The sequence below is a fragment of the Macaca thibetana genome, chromosome 14 (assembly GCF_024542745.1).
Source record: "Macaca thibetana thibetana isolate TM-01 chromosome 14, ASM2454274v1, whole genome shotgun sequence".
NCBI lineage: Eukaryota > Metazoa > Chordata > Mammalia > Primates > Cercopithecidae > Macaca > Macaca thibetana.
The window spans coordinates 34,144,376-34,165,137 of NC_065591.1; the positions used below are offsets into that span (position 1 = coordinate 34,144,376).

General features: G+C 36.1%; 2 protein-coding genes across 6 annotated transcripts in view; one reads left to right on the forward strand and one right to left on the reverse strand.

The window, feature by feature from the left end:
* Nucleotides 1-20,762, reverse strand: part of DNAJC24 (DnaJ heat shock protein family (Hsp40) member C24) — a 940,502-nt gene that overhangs the window by 348,632 nt on the left and 571,108 nt on the right. The gene's annotated exons all lie outside the window — the stretch shown is intronic.
* LOC126936347 (doublecortin domain-containing protein 1) overlaps nt 1-20,762 on the forward strand; it is a 404,995-nt gene that overhangs the window by 202,124 nt on the left and 182,109 nt on the right. For all 5 annotated transcript variants that reach the window (XM_050759023.1, XM_050759018.1, XM_050759019.1 and 2 more), the window contains 2 exons: nt 330-461; nt 1,178-1,335. In XM_050759023.1, the coding sequence (XP_050614980.1) occupies nt 330-461; nt 1,178-1,335 (290 nt within the window). The remainder of the gene's footprint in view (nt 1-329; nt 462-1,177; nt 1,336-20,762) is intronic.

Genomic DNA, 20,762 nt, shown 5'->3' on the forward strand with positions numbered 1-20,762 from the left:
TGTATACAATAATACCTTGTATATAGAAATAACTCAATAAATTTAGCTATTATTATTAATGTATAAGATTGTTTTACTGTTTTAATCTTATCTAAGGGCAAAAATTAGCTATCTAGCTAAACTTAATCAGATTAAACAATTATTTAGAAATGTTAATATTAAAGTCATTTCACTTGATTTTGTTATGAAGTTGAGAATAAAGTACAAAGTTTATTAGCCAGACCTTTCTATTTTTAATCTAGTTTATCCTCCCCTCTTTCCAGTTGGATGGATTTTTGGCTACTGTTTATAAGGCTGATACTACTTGTTATTTTTTTCCTTTCTTACAGGCTTATCCTCAGTTTGTTCTGACCTACCTAGAGGAGCTAAATGCACAAGTAGATGTGACCCAGACAGAGAATCACATTCACCATGGTGCCTGGACCACAGCTCATCAGGAACATGGCAGAAACTTAGAAGAGGTCAGTGTAGTGAGCCAGAGGCAAGACAGACATAGCTCTCTAAAATGTATTTTGAAAAGAGAGGCCTGGCGCAGTGGCTCACGCCTGTAATCCCAGCACTTTGGGAGGCCGAGGCGGGTGGATCACGAGGTCGGGAGATCGAGACCATCCTGGCTAACACGGTGAAACCACGTCTCTACTAAAAACACACACAAAAAAATTAGCCGGGCGAGGTGGCGGGCGCCTGTAGTCCCAACTACTCGGAGGCTGAGGCAGGAGAATGGTGTGAACCCGGGAGGCGGAGCTTGCAGTGAGCCGAGATCGCGCCACTGCATTCCAGCCTGGGCGACAAAGTGAGACTCCGTCTCAAAAAAAAAAAAAAAAGAAAAAAGAAAAGAGAAAAAATGTTCGAGTTGTTTTTGGGAGGCAAGCACAAATTAATAATAATTAATAATAATTAATGTTATGGATAGTTTAAACTAATACACATAATATAGTATCTATATGCACATTTATATTTATATAAACATATATGTTTATATAAACATTGTATTAAACAGATGGCGATAACCTTTTTTCTTAGGATTGCCTTTTTTTGGCCATGTACAAAAGACTTATGTGTTGTAGAAACACTGAAGGAACCATGAAAACTGCAGTGTTATATTTTTGGTATGTACAGTTTAGATATTTCCACTCAATGAAAATTAGCTACTTTATTCCTATGTTTCATTTATTAGGTTCTGCAAGAAAGTGCCAGCAACCCTGGTCTGAAGCAACTGCCAGAACCCTCGGACACCCATTTAATGCCAGAAGGTTCTCTTGAGGAGATAGGGCAGCTAACAGTAGCACTGGTGAGGAAACTGGAAGAGAAACATCCTAAGGCTTCTGCTCAGAGGTAAGGTACTGACAGAACTGAGCTTTATTGCTCAATGACATTCGATGTTTTCCTTCAGTTTCATGTAAGATTGATTTCTTGAAGATTATTGAAATATCTCAAAAGCCCGTTGGCTTTCAAGCGTAGTAGTTTTTGGGTCATATTTGATGGAGAAAGGTGACATTTGTGTGTATTTTGTTGAAGATTGATGTACTGTGTGTTATTGTTTATTATTATACTTAGGATGGGTTGCTGTCCTGGGATTTCACTAAAATACTCTGAAATAACTGTCATTAACACAATTAAGCTAAGGCACTACAGACCATATATCCAATTGTTAAAATACTAAGATATGTTGAAGAAGACTATTCCATGGGCAATCCTTTTTATTTTCCATGAGAATATTATATTTGGACTCAAGGTTAAGTGCACAAAAGATGGTCTTAACCAGTGATAACAAATCAACCCTGTTTCCCTTCCTAGAATAAAAATAACATCATAGATATTGCTAACCAATTGAAAAATTATCCTTGGTTAAGAAATGGAAACAATTTCTCTGATCCTCTTTATTTAATTGGAAACTAAAGTTAATTATTATTATTTTGTTGGGGTTGATGTTGCAAATCATAAACTGACTTTATAAATTGTAATTTTAATCTAAAACTGTTTGAAATTACTGTTGACTGAAATACTCTTAAAGGAGTAATATAGTTCTTACCATATTCACTAAAGTTTAAGGAAATTCCTAAATTTATTTTATTTCATTAATTAATTTATTTATTGTAAAAATGGGGTCTAGCTATATTGCCCAGGCTGGTCTTGAACTCCTGACCTCAAGCAATCCTCCCACTTCGCTCTCCCAAAGTGGTGGGATTATCAGCATGAGCCATCACACTCAGCCTTCCTAAATTTAAATACATGAACTATAGATAGAAATGTCACTTGCATGAAAAGAGACAAAAAACTTTTATTTCAATTAAAAGCTATTTTATATTACTAAATTACATATTCCACCTGGAATTTTGACAGGAGGGGAACTTTTTTCTGATAGATAGCAAAAGTGACTCTCCCAATTTATTATTTATTATTTAAACATTAAGTCTTTTGTACTTGTTGTTTTGAAGATAGAACACAAAGTAACAAATTTAGTACCTTGCTGTATCATAATATGGGGTGTCAGAACAGTATGGAAATTTAGGTTCCAGGTATTCTTTTTCCTGCTAGTTATTTTTTAATTACATACAAGATTTTCAACTCCCTGATGCTCCATCTACAACAGGACCATAGGCTGAGCAGCCATATAGCCAAGCCCCTCTCCACTATTCTCACATCACTAGAATGTAAATCCCTTGGGGAAAGTCCTTGTCTGATGTTTTCATCTAAAATAGGAACTCAGGAAACACTGGGACACTTGAGAATTCGTAATGCTGCTCTATGAGGCTGTTTCTGGCCTCTCTAGACTTATTTGGCAGCCATTTCTACTCAGCCATTTTTGAGGGAACGCTTGCGCTTGTCATTATCTTGGGATCTTCTTATCTTGGGTTTTCATCCTTATTCTGGGCTCTACTCAAGAAGGAGGCACAGTTTACTTCTGCTCTCAGATTCCTGAAACATACATCGGGTTTGTGTATTTGCCCCATGCTCTACCTGGCCCTCATGATAACTCACCTGCTTTGCCTATTTCACCCTTCCCATGCTTAAAAATTATAGGGCACTGGGTAGCTTAGGGATTTGGCTTTTGCATTCTGTTGTTGCTTCTTCCCTGAGGCAATGCAATCTGATGACTGCACTTTGACAGAAAGGAATATAGTATTAGAAAAAGTGAGGCCAAAAAAGACAGGGCAGTTAATGTCAGCTGCCATACCACAAGACCTGTCTGAGGTTGTTAGAATTAAGTGAGATGTCTTTAAGTTTCCAGAAAAGTAGTAAGCATTCAAGTGTTAGTTGTGAAAATGTTCTGAAAACAAGCAGAGATAGAAAAGAATTTTTAATAGGGGTTTTACTTAGATTTATGCTTTTTAGTCAATAGGAATTGACTAGTAAATCTGTTTGGGATTTGATTTCATAAGAAATCTTCCAGAGGCTGTTTCTTAGTGAGCATTCCTCAGGGTTTATGTGATAGGCTCCAGCAACTCTTCCTGCCTTCTTCTTCTTCTTCTTTTTTTTTTTTTTCTTAAGGCGGGGATTTATCTACATTCTTTCCCCTCTGCCTCCACAATTTACCACAGTAGATGTAATTTCAGTTTCTTTACCTCTTAAAACACACACACACGCACACACACGCACCCACAGTCTAAAATAATCACTGAAAAGTAGGCATAGAAGTGTGCTTCTATCCTTGCTTCGATAAAATAAGTTGTGTGTACATTGAATTCTAAGTTTGGTCCAAAGTAAAGTAAATGCCATATTCTGGCATTAAGTGTCTGGAATGTGTTTGTTTACATTAGTTTATCCAAAGGAGTCCTTTACTCTTATTTAAATGGAATAGGGGGTGGAGAAGGACTGGGACAGCCAACAAAGCATGCTGACCCAGCTTGTCACCCAGTGACCTGTGAGAAGGAAATAATGAACTGTGAGTAGCTGTCATCTTAACTGTTTCTGACAGTTTGCCTTTGGGCACATCTGTGTTAGTTGCATTGGAAAGGCCTTTGTTCTTTTCCCGCTAGTGACTTTGTGGAGTGCTGAGGGGTTTGCTAGCTACTGTACTCCTAACCAGCCCTTCCTTCCCAGGGAAGCGAGCAGCTGCCAGGGATCGCACTGACATTTCTCTTCATGACTCAACTTGGCATGGACTTCATTCTTTTAAAAGAAAACATCGATTTAAAAGCCATTTGATTTTTTTTTTCAATTAAAATGTACTTTAATATCTCATGAGCTTTGGAACTAATAAAAAAGCAATTTATAAAAATAAATTTGGTATTATCCTAATTTTATATAGACAAATACCTCACCAAATGGTCTGGTGATTTGAAGAAAATAAAACAAATTATTGAAAGTTTTTACTGCTTTTAAAAATATTTAGTTATTTTCCAAATTTTAATAGTTAAATGTTTGCATTAGGACAAAAATCAATACAAGTTATGAAAAGCATTTTAAATGTAGACACTTGATACTTTGCTATTAAGAATATTTGGACTAAAATTGATAATTGTCACGTTACATTTTGTTTCACATTTTCCACTGGTATTTTAAAAATAAACTTTTATCTAAAAATATAAACTTTAAAATATTGCGGTATTTAAATTTTAAAGTCTATCTTGTACATAAAATTATTGTAATCACTAGGAGATATGATTTGATAAGAAACAGGTGTTTCTGTCCCTCGGTTTTCTGAAGTATAACTACCATTTCAATGGTAACAAAGGCAGGACATTTTGAATAATGCATATCATGCCCTAAGATAATTTTTTACATTAAAATCAAAGCTTCATTTATAAAATATAATTCCTGAGTCAGTTTTAAAGCCTCATTTACATTTTTACAATTGCTGTAAAGTCAGTTCTTCTGCTATAATTATGTCTAGCTACAACTGGCATGAAATAAAATTGAGCGTTTGGTTCTCAATTTATTATGTTTACCATTTTAGGAGAATATAAATTCAAACTCTACTGCATTGGTCAATTTTTATAAGGCCCTCTTTTCCCCTGATAAAATAGAAGAAATGAAGCTTGAAAGAAGTGACATGCTTTTTTCTTATTCAAGGTTCTTTTCTCTTAGTAACAGATTTGAGATGCACTAGCTAAAGGAACTATTATAGTCTCCTGCTTTTCAAAGAAAGGCAAATCAATAGCAATGGGAAACTCTTTAAGTAGACAAATAATGGTCATGTCTATATAATTATAAATTGTAAAAACCCACATATTAAAAATTGAATTACATTCTAATTTTCTTGAGTATACAGTAGCACAAGAGTGCTATATTAAATCATTTATGTAGCTTTGCATATAGTTGGTGTTAATTTGTAACTGTCTTACTTGCTTTGAACTTTCTCCTCCTTCTGTTAAGTAAATATTAACACAATTTTTGTAGAGCTAGTGAACTCCCAGGTCAGTTTTGACAATATTCAGACTGTCTTTTTAAGAAAAGTGAATTGTTTAAATTGCCACAGCTCCATGTCTTATTTCTAGAACTATTACAAATAAAGGTAAATGTTAATATAATAATTGCTTTTGATAGTCACTAAATCCAATTATACTTTCTAGGAATAAAATCCCATGTTTTATTACATTACTTTTCTTAGCTATTGAAGATACTCAGCTTTAAGCATTTGCCTTTAGCTCCTTTATGCTATATTTGGAAGTATGGCATTATATTTAAGAACATGAAATTATTGTGTGTTTCAAGATTGTGAAGATATAATTTTGTTTTTTGATTAGAAAAGTCAAATATCCTGATATTGGCTGATACCATTGCCTATTTAGGTTTTAGTATATTTTAAAAATTAATTCCCGTATGTTGTCTGTGAATTAAAATAAAGTGAACAAATAATATAATTGCACCTGTTTCTTTGAAACAAAGTCAAAAATCAAACATTCTAAAAGATTAGGCTTATATGTCTATAAATGTACGTTAATGCAGAAATTCTCAAAGATTTTCAAGTAAGCATTTTATGATTATTTTTTGTTTTTATTTGCTGCTGTGGGGTACCCAAACCTTCAACTATGCCACATAGTTTTCATTTCAACAATGTACTATTTATTTTTGTTCTATTCAGTTTTGTCTATAGAACTGTTTAAGGCATGAATGCGAAGCTCTACTCTTACCTTCTTCAAACTTGTAGCCCCCAAACTAGAGTGTCTATTATTATAATAGTGAAAATAGTAGGTAATGATTTCTGGATTGGATAATATGGATGGAAAGAAAGGAGACAGGTGGTAGAGATAATAAATTACATTTAGGTGGACTTGGATGAGACCAGAGTGCAAGCTATCAAAATGATCTATAGATTAGCTTCCTAACTTGTCTATCTCTTTCAACCCTTGTCCTCCTACAATTTATTCTCCAGTTAAGGGCCAGAATGATCCTTTTATATTCATAAGTCAGATCATGGGGATCCTCAGTTTCAAATCTTTCAATGGCTTCTTATTTTCTCTAGAGTGAAACCAAAGTCTCCATGCTAAATATCCCACTTTACCAGTCCCATTGTATCTCTGCCCACCATTTCCCTCCCTTCCTCTGCTCTAGTCAACCTGGCTTCATGGCCTTTTCTGAGATACAATGCATACATGCTTGTCATTCTCTTTCCCTGCTTTATTTTTCTTCAAGGTACTTATTGCTACCTGTCATATACATATATATTTACTGTCTGAATTGCCCAATTAGAATGTAAGCTTCACTTCAGCAGGAAGTGTTTTCTTTACATCCGTACCTCCAGGGCCAGAACATACCCGGTACATGGTAGGTACTCAATACAAAGTTGTTGAATGAATGAACAAATAAATGAATGAAGGGGTATGATTAATGGAAGTAAGAAAATGGAGAGAGCAAATAGTCTGAGCATTCACATGTACATTTCAAGACAATCCTGTCTGCCAGCCAACCATACCCCTATGATCTACTCGTGTGTCAATCCAAAACTGAGCCCAACTATTCCAATGGCTTTCTAGCTGAGTCAATGTCATCTATATATTCTATCCTTTTTTGATGCACAAATATTTATTGAGCATGTTCTATGTTCTAAACACTATTTTATGGTATCCTAGGCACTGGGGATTCAGTATGGAGAAGACAGGTACACTTTCTGGCCTCACAGAGCTGTCCCCACGCAGAGCTGTCTCCACACAATCTAACAGGGAAGGAGATATTAAACAAGTCATTATGATAAAAGAGCGTAATGGGTGTCACTGTAGGGAGAAGGTAGTTCATCCTGAACACTCCTCCCTGGTGATATGCTTTTGAAGTACTACTTTGAATATTACACTCATGGACTTATAATTCTTCAGAGTTTACTCATTCCCTTAGTGAAATTAAGCATTAACTGTCAGACCCACTATACTGAAGTCTCAGGATCTCCATGTACTTGATAGACCCAAGCTGATAGTACTTGGCCCATGCTTGTTTGCTTGTCTCAAACACCCCTGTTTCCTTTTATCTACCTAAAACCTTATCCTCTGTATGGCCCGTCTTCACTGATTTTTTTCTCAGCTTTTCTTCTCATGATGTATACATTTAAGGATACAAATTTACTTTGAAGCATGGCTTTAGCTTCATTGCACTCATTTTGCTATTTTATATTTTCATTATCATTTCCATTGTATTATATTGTTTGATCCTTGAACTATTTAGGATATTTCTTAATTTCCAAATATATGAAATATTTCAGCTTTGTATTATTGACTTCTAGATTAATTTCACGGTGGTTGGAAAACATTTTTGATATGATTTTAATTCTGATATTTGTTGAGATTTCTTTTTCTCTTTCTTTTCTTTCTCTCTTTCTCTTTCTCTCTCTCTCTTTCTTTCTTTCTTTTTTGATAGAATCTTGCTCTGTTGCCCTGGCTGGAGTGCAGTGGTGCCATCTCAGCTCACTGCAACCTCCGCCTCCCAAGTTCAAGATATTCTTGTGCCTCAACCTCCCGAATAGCTGGATTATAGGCATGCACCACCCTGCCTGGCTAATTTTTGTGTTTTTAGTAGAGACAGAGTTTTCTCCATGTTGGCCAGGCTGATCTTGTGCTTCTGACCTCAAGAGATCCACCTGCCTTGGCCTCCCAAAGTACTAGAATTACAGGTATGCATCACTGCACCCAGCCTAAAATTTGTTGAGATTTCTTTATGGCGCACCTACCATATGCACATTTTTCATAAGTGATACATATATACTTGAGAAAATACATATTCTGAAGTTTGGGGGTACAGTGTTCTGTACATTTTAATTAGATTAAGTTTGATAAATGTGTTTTCAGATCTTGTATATACTTAACTGATATTTTGTCTGCTTGTTACATTATTTACTGAAAGATGTATGGTTAAAATTCTCCACAAATTGTGGATTTTTCTATTTTTCCTTTGAGTTTTATGAATTTTTCTTTTCTATAATTTGAGATTATTAGGTACATACAATTTTTAGAATTGTTTTATCTTTCTGGTCAATTAAACTTTATGTTATTATAAAATGCCCTCAAATGCTTTCTCCCTTTTTAAAGTTTACTTTGTCTCATATTAAATATAGTGGTCCCAGCTTTTTGGTCAGTGTTTGCATGATTTATTTTGATGTCCTTTTACTTTTAAACTTTATCTTTAATGCTGAGGGAGTGTTTTGTATGAAAAAGTATTTTTTAGTGCAGTATTACAATCTCTGTCTTTTACTTGAAGTATTTAGTCCATTTATACCAATAATGTAATTACTGGTATTTTGGAATTTAAATCTAACATGTTATTATTTGATATCTCTGTGTTCCATTTATTCTGTGTCCTGTTTTTTCTCTTTTTTGGTCTCCTCTAAAATTTATTATTGTATGTTATTTAATTTCCTTTCTCCCAATTATCTTGGTAGTTAACTTTATTTTATTGTTATTTTTAGTGACTACTGTGGAGATTATACATGTTGCTTTGACTTACTCAAGCCTAATATAAATTAGTGTTTTTACCATTTCACAAACAGTTCAAGAATCTTGGAACTCTTAATCTCCATATATGCACTTTCTGTCTAAATGCTGGCGTGTTTTAGTTCTATATGTATTTTTAAATTCTTTTAAAATATTCCCATAATTTATTAGGGTACAAGTGGTATTTGGTTACTTGAATAAGTTCTTTAGTGGTGATTTGTGAGATTTTGGTGCACCTGTCACCCGAGCAGTGTACACTGCACCATGTTTGTAGTCTTTTGTCCATCGCCCCACTCCCATCCTTTCCCCCAAGTACCCAAAGTCCATTGTGTCATTCTTATGCCTTTGCATCATCATAGCTTAGCTCCCACATATCAGTGAGAACATACGATGTTTGGTTTTTCCATTCCTGAGTTACTTCACTTAGAATAATAGTCTCCAATCACATCCAGGTCACTGCAAATGCTGTTAATTCATTCCTTTTTTATGACTGAGTAACGTTCCATCATATAAATATACCAAAGTTTATTTATCCATTCGTTGATTTATGGGCATTTGGGTTGGTTCCATAATTCTGCAGTTGCAAATTGTGCTGCTATAAACATGCATGTGCAAGAATCTTTTTCGTATAATGACTTATTTTCCTCTGGGTGGATATCCAGTAGTGCGATTGCTGGATCAAATGGTAGTTCTACTTTCAGTTCTTAAGGAATCTCCACACTGTGAAAACAGTGGAAACACTATGGAAACATAGTGATTGTACTAGTTTACATTCCCACCTGCAGTGTAGAAATGTTCCCTGTTCACTGCATCCATGCAAACATCTGTTTTTCGATTTTTTGATTATGGCCATTCTTGCAAGAGTAAGGTGGTATTGCATTGTGGTTTTGATTTGCATTTCCCTGATCATTAGTGGTGTGGAGCATTTTTTCATATGTTTGTTGACCATTTGTATGTCTTCTTTTGAGAATTGTCTGTTTAGGTCATTAGCCCACTTTTTGGTGAGATTGTTTTTTTCTTATTGATTTGAGTTTGTTGTAGATTCTGGATATTAATCTTTTGTCAGATGTATAGAGTTTAAAGATTTTCTCCCACTCTGTGGGTTATCTGTTTACTCTGCTGACTGTTCCTTTTGCCATGCAAAAGCTCTTTAGTTTAATTAAGTCACAACTATTTATCTTTGTTTTTATTGCATTTGCTTTTGGGTTCTTGGTCATGAAATCCTTGCCTAAGCCAATGTCTAGAGGGTTTTTCTAATGTTATCTTCTAGAATTTTTATAGTTTCACATCTGAGATTTAAGTCTTTAAACCATTTTGAGTTGATTTTTGTATAAGATAAGAGATAAGGATTCAGTTTTATTCTCCTACTTGTGGCTAGCCACTTATCCCAGCACCATTTGCTGAAAAGGGTGTCCTTTCCCCACTTCATGTTTTTGTTTGCTTTATCTAAGATCAGTTGGCTGTAAGTATTTGGGTTTATTTCTGGGTTCTCTATTCTGTTCCATTGGTCTATGTGCCTATTTTTACACCAGTACCATGCTGTTTTGGTGACTGTGGCCTTATAGTATAGTTTGAAGTCAGCGTGATGCCTCCAAATTTGTTCTTTTTGCTTAGTCTTGCTTTGGCTATACGTGCTCTTTTTTGTTTCCATATGAATTTTAGAACTGTCTTTTCTAATTCTGTGGATAATGATGGGTGGTATTTTTATGGGGATTACATTGAATTTGTAGATTGCTTTTGGAAGTATGGTCATTTTCACAATTTCGATTCTACCCATCTATGAGCATGGGATGTGTTTCCATTTGTGTCATCTATGATTTATTTCAGCAGTGTTTTGTAGTTTTCCTTTTAGAGGTCTTTTGCCCCCTTGATTAGGTAAATTCCTAAGTTGTTTTTTGTTTGTTTTTTTTTTTTCCTTTTTCGCAGCTATTGTAAAGGGGTTGAATTCTTGATTTGATTCTCTGCTTGGTCACTGTTGGTATGTAGAAGAGCTACTGATTTGTGTTCATTAATCTTGTATCTGGAAACTTTGCTGAATTCTTTTATTAGTCTTAGGAGATTTCTGGAGGAGTCCTTAGGGTTTTCAAGGTAAAACAATCATATCAGCAAACAGTGACAGTTTGACTTCCTCTTTACTGATTTGGATGTCCTTTATTTCTTTCTCTTGTCTGATTGCTCTGGCTAGGACTTCCAGTACTATGTTGAAGAGGAGTGGGGAGAATGGGCATCCTTGTCTCATTCGAGTTCTCAGATGGAATGTTTTCAACTTTTCCCCATTCAATATTATGTTGGCTGTGGGTTTGTCATAGATGACTTCTATTACATTAAGGTATGTCCCTTATATGCCAATTTTGCTGAGAGTTTTAATCATAAAGTGATGCTGGATTTTGTTGAATGCTTTTTCTCCATCTATTGAGAAGATCATGTGATTTTTGTTTTTAATTCTGTTTAAGTGGTGTATCATATTTTTTGACTTGTATATGTTAAACCATCCCTGCATCCCTGGTATGAAACCCACTTGATCATGGTGGATTATCTTTTTGATATGTTGTTGGATTCAATTGGGTAGTATTTTGTTAAGGATTTTAGCATCTATGTTCATCAAGGATATGGGTCTATAGTTTTCTTTTTTGGTTATGTCCTTCCCTGGTTTTGGTATTAGGGTGATGCTGGCTTCATAGAATGAATTCAGGAGAGTTCCTTCTCTCTCCATCTTGTGGAATAGTGTCAAAAGGATTGGTAGCAATTTTTCTTTGAATGTCTGGTAGAATTCTGCTGCGAATCCCTCTGGTGCTGGACTTTTTTTGTTGGTAAATTGAAACCATTTCAATCTCGCTGCTTGTTATTGGTCTATTCAGGGTATCTAATTCTTGCTGATTTAAGCTAGGAGGGGTGTATTTTTCCAGGAATTTATAAATCTCTTATAGGATTTCCGGTTTATGTGCATAAAGGTGTTCATAGTAGCCTTGGACAATCTTTTGTATTTCAGTGGTATCAGTTGTAATGTCTCCCGTTTTGTTTCTTAGTGAAGTTATTTGGATTTTCTCTCTCTTTTCTTGGTTAATCTTACTAATGGTCTATCCATTTTATTTATCTTCTCAAAGAACCAGCTTTTTGTTTCATTTATCTTTTGTAATTTTTTTTGTTTCCTTTTCATTTAATTCTGCTCTGATCTTGGTTATTTCCTTTTTTGTGCTGGGTTTGGGTTTGGTTTGTTCTTGTTTCTCTAGTTCCTTGAAGTATGACCTTAGATTGTCTTTTTGTGCTCTTTCAGACTTTTTGGTGTAGGTGTTTAGGGCTATGAACTTTCCCCTTAGCACTGCCTTTGCTGTATTCCAGAGGTTTTAATAGGTTGTGCCACTATTGTTACTCAGGCCAAAGAATGTTTAAATTTCCATCTTGATTTCATTTTTGACCCAATGCTCATTCAGGAGCAGGTTATTTAATTTCCATGCATTTGCATGGAGTTGATTTCCATTTTTATTCCACTGTGGTTTTTGAGAGTGCTTGATGTCATTTCAATTTTCTTAAATTTATTGAGGCTCGTTTTATGGCCTATCACATGGTCTATCTTGGCGAAAGTTGCATGCACTGTTGAATAGAATGTATATTCCGCGGTTGTTGGATGAAATGTTCTGTATATATCTGTTATATCTTTTAAGTCCATTTGTTCCAAGATATAGTTTAAATCCATTGTTTTTTTTGTTGACTTTCTGTCTTGAAAACCTGTCTAGTGCTGTCAGTGGAGTATTGAAGTCCCCCACTGTTATTGTGTTGCTGTCTATCTCATTTCTTAGGACTCTTACTAATTGTTTTATAAATTTGGGAGCTCCAGTGTTAGGTGCATATATGTTTAGGATTGTGATATTTTCCTGTTGGACAAGGCCTTTTACCATTATATAATGTCCCTTTTTGTCTCTTTTAACTGCTTTTGCTTTAAAGTTTATTTTGTCTGATATAAGAATAGCGACCTCTGCTCACTTTTCGTGTCCATTTGCATGAAATGCCTTTTTCTACCCCTTTACTTTATGTTTATGTGAGTTCTTATGTGGTCAGTGAGTCTCTTGAAGGCAGCAGATAGTAGATTGCTGAGTTCTTATCCATTTTGTGGTTCTGTATGTTTTAAGTGGAGCATTTCGGCCATTTACATTCAATGTTAGTATTTACATTCAATTTTAGTATTTAAATGTGATGTACCATTGGTTTCATCATGCTCATTGTTGCCTGTGTAATTTGTTTTTTTGTTTTTTGTTTTTGCTTTTTAACTTGTATTTTTGTTTCATACATTCTATGTGATTTATGCTTTAAAGGTGTTCTGTTTTGATGTGTTTCCAGGATTTGTTTCAAGATTTAGAGCTCCTTTTACAAGTTATTTTAGTGGAGGTTGGTAATGGCGAATTCTCTCAGCATTTGTTTGTCTGAAAATGACTGTATCTTTTCTTCATATATGATGCTTAGTTTTGCTGGATACAAAATTCTTGGCTAATAACTGTTTTGTTTGAGGAGGCTGAAGATAGGTCCCCAATCCCTTCTAGCTTGTAGGATTTCTGCTGAGAAATCTCCTGTTAATTTGATAGGTTTTCCCTTATAGGTTACCTGGTGCTTCTGTCTCACAGCTCTTAAGATTCTTTCCTTCATCTTAACTTTGGATAACCTGATGACAATGTGCCTGGGCAAAGATCTTTTGGCCATGACTTTCCCACATGTTCTTTGTGCTTCTTGTATTTAGCTGTCTAGGTCTCTCACAAGACTGGGGAAGTTTTCCTTGATTATTCCCCCAAATATGTTTTCCAGGCTTTTATAATTCTCTTCTTCCTCAGGTACACCAATTATTCTTAGGTTTGGTTGTTTAACATAATCCCAGACTTCTTGGAGGCTTTATTCGTGTTTTCTTACTCTTTTTTTCTTTGCCTTTGTTGGGTTGTTAATTTGAAGACCTTGTCTTTGAGCTCTGAATTTCCTTCTTCTACTTGTTCAATTCTGTTGCTGAGATATTCCAGAGCATTTTGCATTTCTAAAAGTGTGTCCAAAGGTTCCTGAATTTGATTATTTTTTCTTTAAGCTATCTATTTCCATGAATATATCTCCCTTCACTTTGTGTATCATTTTTTGGATTTCCTTGGATTGGGCTTTGCCTTTCTCTAGTCCCTCCCTGATTAGCTTAACAACTAGCCTCTAAATTCTTTTTCAGGTAAATCAGGGATTTCTTCCTGGTTTGGATCCATTGCTGGTGAACTAGTGATTTTTTGGGGGTGGTTGTAGAGCCTTTTTTTGTCATATTATCAGCGTTGGTTTTCTGGTTCCTTCTCATTTGTGTAGGCTCTGTCAGAGGGAAGGTCTAGGGCTGAAGGCTGTTGTTCAGATTCTTTTGTCCCACAGGGTGTTCCCCACTTTTCCTATAGATGTGGCTTCCTATGAGCTGAACTGCAGTGATTGTTGTCTCTCTTCTGGGTCTAGTGAACCAGTGAGTCTTCTCGGCTCCAGGCTGGTACTAAGGGTTGTCTGCACAGAGTTCTGTGATGTGAATCATCTATAGGTCTCTCAGCCAAGGATACCAGCACCTGTTCTGGTGGAGTTGGCAGCAGGTGCAGTGGACTCCGTGAGGGTTCTTAGCTTTGGTGGTTTAATGCCCTATTTTTGTGCTGGTTGGCCTCCTGCCAGGACGTGGTGCTTTCCAGAAAACATCAGCTGTAGCAGTGTGGAGAGTGACTGGCGATGGGTGGGACCCTAGAACTTCCAAGATTATATGCCCTTTGTCTTCACTATCAGGGTAGATAGGGAAGGACCATCAGGTGGGGGCCAGGGGTAGGTGTGTCTGAGCTCAGACTCTCCTTGACCAGGTCTTGCTGCAGCTGCTGTAGGGGATGGGGGTGAGATTCCCAGGTAACTGGAGTTGTGTGCCTAGGAGGATTATGGCTGACTCTGCTGAGTCATGCAGGTTGTCAGGGAAGTGGAGGAAAGCTGGCAGTCATAGGCCTCACCCAGCTCCCATGCAAACTGAAGGGCCCGTCCCATTCCCACCGTGCCCACCCCCAACAGCCCTGAGTCTGTTTTCAGGTGAGGGAGAGATGGACTTGAAAATTTGCCTGAGGCTATCCGCCTCCCAGCTGTGAGAGAAAAGGGCTTTAGTTCTTCCCCTACCTGTGAAGTCTGCAAGCCAGATTGGGGCCCTCCCTGGAGTTCTGGCCAGGAGGCTTCTTGCCCTGTTCAAATTGTTACAAAGTTCAGCTAGAGATTTCCTTCTTCCTGTGAAGTTTTACCCCTTGCTCCTCTGGCCACCCTCCCAATGGATTCCTGTGGTGCCAGGCAGGAATGGCTGCTTGGGGAGCCAGCAAGCTCCCAGGGCCTTTCTGCTGCTTCCTGTACCTCTGTATTTCACTCAGCTCTCTAACTTGACTCAGCTCCAAGTAAAGTTGGAAACTTCCGCAAACAGACCTTCAGCTTCTCCACTGAACGTGTGTGTTTGGGAGAGGAGGATCTCACTTTCCCACTTCTGCATTTGAGGCACTCACAGTATTTGAGGTGTCTCTTGGGTCCTGCAGGAGCAGTCCGCTTCCTTCAGAGGGTCTGTGGGTCCTCTTGGGATTGCTAGTTTGTTCATGCAGTCATCCTGGAGCTAAAATTCACAGTGCTAACCTCCTCATGCTGCTGTGTCCAGAGCTGCAATCTAGTCTTGCCTCCCGTCCACCATGAACCCCTGAATCCCCCAAACATCTTTCATTCTTGTAAAGAATGCATTTGTTCAGTCTCTGAATATTCATTAAGCACCTTCTTTCTGCCAGAAACTTTGTTGGACACTTGAAAATAAAAATGTATACAAAAAGCCCATGATTTTCATGAGTTCATAGTTTTACAAAATCTTTCCGTGTCATCACTAGTGAAAATCTGACTTGGGTTGGGCAAATTTATTGATCATGACGTTTGTTTGACTTCATGGCCTGTTAAGTTACCGTCTTTATTCCTTTCTATTTTATAAAGCTTATATAACTAAGCTGATCAAATAAGAGACCTGAATTTGTACTTTCTGACAGCATTTTATTTTCTTTGCACACACAAAAGTCATCCATTTATATTTTTTATTGTTTTAAAACTGGAATACAGAATTAACCAAATTATGACATAGGCCATGTCTCAGAATTACTTTTACATTTTTAAAACAGAAATACCAAATATCAGTCTCTTATAATGAATGACCTCTTTAAATATTTCTAAACAATAAAGAAGTTTTATTTCAAATAAGTTAAGAGTAATTGTTATATATAGCCATTTTAATTGCCCATCAGTGTATCTATTTTAATACAACTAATTGACAATCCTTTTAACTGACTTGTTATCTATATGTTTGTCATGAGTCCATTCTTTTTTGACCAGAAGTCTCTAATTGGGCCTTTCTGTGAATTAGAGGCAAGAGGATCAGCTGAACAGACAGAACAATGTGCCAATATTCAAATGCCCACAAACAACGCAGGATGCATTTTCTAGATTTTAATTTGGTGAATTTCGTATCAGGATTTAAATTTTTAACTCCCATTGCTAAACTTTCTTCATCGTGTTCTCTCCTATTCTATGATTGACTAATACTTGAAAGTCAATTCATAGTAATAGCTAATATGCATTAATTTCTCATTTTTATATTCACTCATTCATTTGATAAATGCTCATTGAGTGCTTATTAAGAGAGATGGCATAACTTTCTAACTGGCATCTCTGAACTACAGTCAGATTAGTGTGGCTTCCGGTCCTAGTTCTCCTAAGTACTCACTGTGTAATTTGGGGTAAGATATTTAACATTACTTAATTTCCTCAAATACAAAAGAGGGATAGTGATTATTGTGACGTTTAAATGAGATTATGAATATTAAAGTTGAGCCCAGTTCTTGGTACAGTAAATGTTCAGTATATGGCAGCTTGTATGACAATAATAATGTGCTATTGTTAGTATTAGTATAAAGTGCAAAATATTATAAAATGCAACAAATTCCTATCTTTAAAGAATCTGAAATATCTTTAAAGAATCTGAATTCCTGCCTTTAAAGAAGTTGTGCACTGCTAAATTTTAAATGTTATTTAACATTCAACTCAAAAAGTATTGTTTGATTTCTCATAGGATGTAGAGATTTGTACTGTATAGTATTAGAGTGATCTTTAAGTTAAAAAAAATCCCTTCGTCCTCAAGGAATTTAGCAACCTAAATATGAATATGCACAATGAAATAACTTAGTAGTGACAAACTATGATCAGGCTATAAAAATGTGGTTTTAGCCTCTGTGAACAAAAGAAATTGAGTATATTAAATCACCTCTATTACCAAGTTGGAGGATATAAATAAAAGTGAAAGTCTGCTCTTGAGGAAGTTGAAATGTAGTTGAATAGATAAGATTAAAAACTTTAATGACTTTTATTGTTTCTTTTTATGCGCGTTTATCACTAACCTTTGAAAAAACAAATGAACAGAGAAAGAAATATATACAATCTTGATTGTTATTTTTTCTCTCTCCCTTTTTATAAATATTTGGCTGTTGTAATTATATTTACAAAACTGAGGATATGCTGATTTTTTGTGTGTTCAACAGTGACAACACAATAACAGATATTAAGATTTTCTGTGAACATGTTTTCCTTACATTAAATATATGACTACATCATCATCCTTCAGTGTGAACTTTAATTTGTGTAACTAATGTCATGTTATAGGACTTTAAGAGGTTTCCAATTTTTTTGCTTTTATAAAATAGATGACAATGAACAACAGATAGAAACTTGGAACACACGGTAGAGGTTAAATCATAACACTCAAATGGAATTTCCACACAGCAGTTCATGAGGATATGCCATCTAACAAATGCCATGAGTGTGAGAAAGAATGGAGGCCTGTGTGTTTGGAAAACATTGTGGAAGAGAAGGGTCTGGAGCCAAAAGGAGGATAGTTGGGATTTGTTTTGTTTGAAAGGAAAGAAAAGGACATTTCATGAAGGTGAAAGAGTCTGATTTCTTATTTATAAAATGATGGCTCCCCTAACAATAATGCATAAACACATAAAGCTTTTTATTGTGAAAATTGCCATCCAGTTCTGCCAGTTTGAGAGTGGATCTTTTTATATGTGTCATATCTTATCAGAAACCTAAGATTTGTTTTAATTTCTATTTAAGTGAGCTCATATATCAAGTAGAAAGCTCTCATCACAAGGTACGTCATAATTTTCTAACTGATATAAGTTCCCTGGAAGCAACCAGAATATTTTTTTTCTCTTTTTCTACCCTTAATTTCACATATGGCATTTTTTTTTTCTTAATGAGGCCAGTGAACTCTTTGATATTAATAGGACTCTTAATTTTGAAAGTTTTAAATTTTCTTTTTCAATGAATTTAACCTTGGCATAATTGAACCCATATCTGCCACTAGAAATTTGACAGTATAAAATTTTTCGTGTTTTGAAATAAGTTGAGAAAAAGATACCTTAGTGTTTATTTGGTACACATCATATATGGCTACTAAGACGCAGGTATTCTCTGAATATGACTGAGGACATTGGGTAGCACTCCATATTAACAAACAGAAAGTCTTTTCCTATGAATGTTTAAACATGAATACTATTCAACATTAAGAAGGAATAAACTCTTGAGACACACAACAACTTGTATGAACCACAATGAAATTATGCTGAATGAAAAAAGCCAGTTTCAAAAGGATACACATTTTATGATTCCATTTATGTAACATTCATGAAATAACATAATTATAGAGATGGAGAACAGGTTAGTGGTTTCCAAGGGCAAGGGATGTGGATATAAATAAAGGGAGTCTTGTGATTGAACAGTTGAATGTCTTGATTGTGACGTGTTACATCCGTGATGGAATTGCGTAGAGCTACACACACACGCAAACACACACATGAGTGCGTGCATAACTAGTGACATCTAAATAAACGCTATGGGTTGCACCAATGTCAATTTCTTAATATTGTACCATATTCATGTAAGGTATTACCACTGGAGAAGCTTGGGAAACTGGTTTGGGACTGCTCTGTATAACTGCGTATGAATCTATAATTACTTCAGAATAAAAAGGTTAAAAAAAGAAAAACATTTCCCAATTGGGCATATCCAGCACTGAGAACAGAGACTCCATGCAGTTGGAGAGCTCTGTGGAAAGGAAATTATTTGACTGCACTTATGAGCTAATCTAGGTGGGTTCAATACTCCTGAGAAGAAAAGTTTGTTTAAAAAAACTAAGAACAGTTATCCTGAACCTCTGAAAGAATGGTACCATTAGAACTAGAGAGCAAGTGTTTCTCTAAACTTATAGCAATTGTGTTAATGTTTTTTAAAAAGTCAGTTACAACGTAGCTACAAAACGAATTCCTGGTTCTAACAGCAGATGGAGGTATTTAGCATACTTCTAATAGGGAATTTTCTGCTAAGCTATTTAGAAGCCTACATTGGAAGTCTGTTTCTCTGTAAGAGTAATAAAATAAGTCTAAGGTGAATTTAAAAAAAGGGAAAAGAAAGAAAAAATAGTGTCAAATTCAGTAAACTTGTGGGAGGGGGAGGACTTTGCCTTCCATCATGTGTAAGATAGTGGGTTGCACGAGCAGAAATTTCTCTGAGTAGGAAGAGTAAAAATTAAATTCCTAAATTTGAGAGTCTTTTTCCTGTTTTATTTGTAAGAAGTATATGTAGGAAAAGGTGTGTGCATGTCTGTGTGCTGGTGAGACTGGAATGCTCCTTTTCAGTCTACACATATATACATATGGGTATATTTATGAGACTACAAATATATATATATATATAGTATATATAAGACACAAGATTTTATATGATTATGCCTACACATCTTGCAAAATACTCATTGTGGTTTACTGGTATACCATAGATTTCATTATTCCAAGGCTGAACAAAAAGTATAATCACATCTCTCTCACTGTATCATGAAAGCCCAAATAATTAGTTTATTATTTGTCCTGAAACATCATCACCACATGGTATCATAGCAATAACTGCCTGTGTTGGTTATCATTGCTGTGTAACAAGGTGCCACAAACAGCAGTTTAAAACAATGGCCATTTATTATCTCGCAGTTCTATAGATCAGAAGTCCAAATGAACTTGTGTGGATTCTCTACTTAGGGCTTCTTACAGCTGAAATTTAAGTGTTGGCTGGGCTGGACTGTTATCTGGAGGCTCTGGGGAAGACTCAGCTTCCGAATCATTCCAGAGTGTTGGTCAAATTCAATTCTTCATAGTTATAAGACAGAAGTCCCTGTTTTTTTGGGGGTGGCTGTCACTCAGGGCCACTCTCAGTTCCTAGAGGGTACCCATGTTCCTTGGCACAGAGCCCCTTCCATCTTCAGAGCTAGCAATGGTGTGTCAAATCCCCACTGGTTTTTTTTTTTTTTTTTTTTTTTTTCTTTTGAGACAGAGTCTCGCTCTGTCGCCCAGGCTGGAGTGCAGTGGAGAGATCTTGGTTCACTTCAAGTTCCGCCTCCTGGGTTCACACCATTCTCCTGCCTCAGCCTCCTGAGTTGCTGGGACTACAGCCTCCCGCCACCATGCCTGGCTAATTTTTTGTATTTTTAGCAGAGACGGGGTTTCACCGTGTTAGCCAGGATGGTCTCGATCTCCTGACCTCATGATCCACCAGCCTCAGCCCCCCAAAGTGCTGGGATTACAGATGTGAGCCACCGTGCCTGGCCCCCATTGTGCTTTAAATCTCTCTGACTTTTCCTTCTGTCACCAACTGGTGAAAACTCGCTGTGTTTAAAGGGACTCATGTAAGTAGGTTATGCTTACCCAGGTAATCCCCCTGTCTTGAGGTCAGCTGTGCCATATAACATAATATAATTATGGGAGTGATATCTTATATTCACAGATTCCAGAAATTAGGGAAAGACATCTTTGAGGG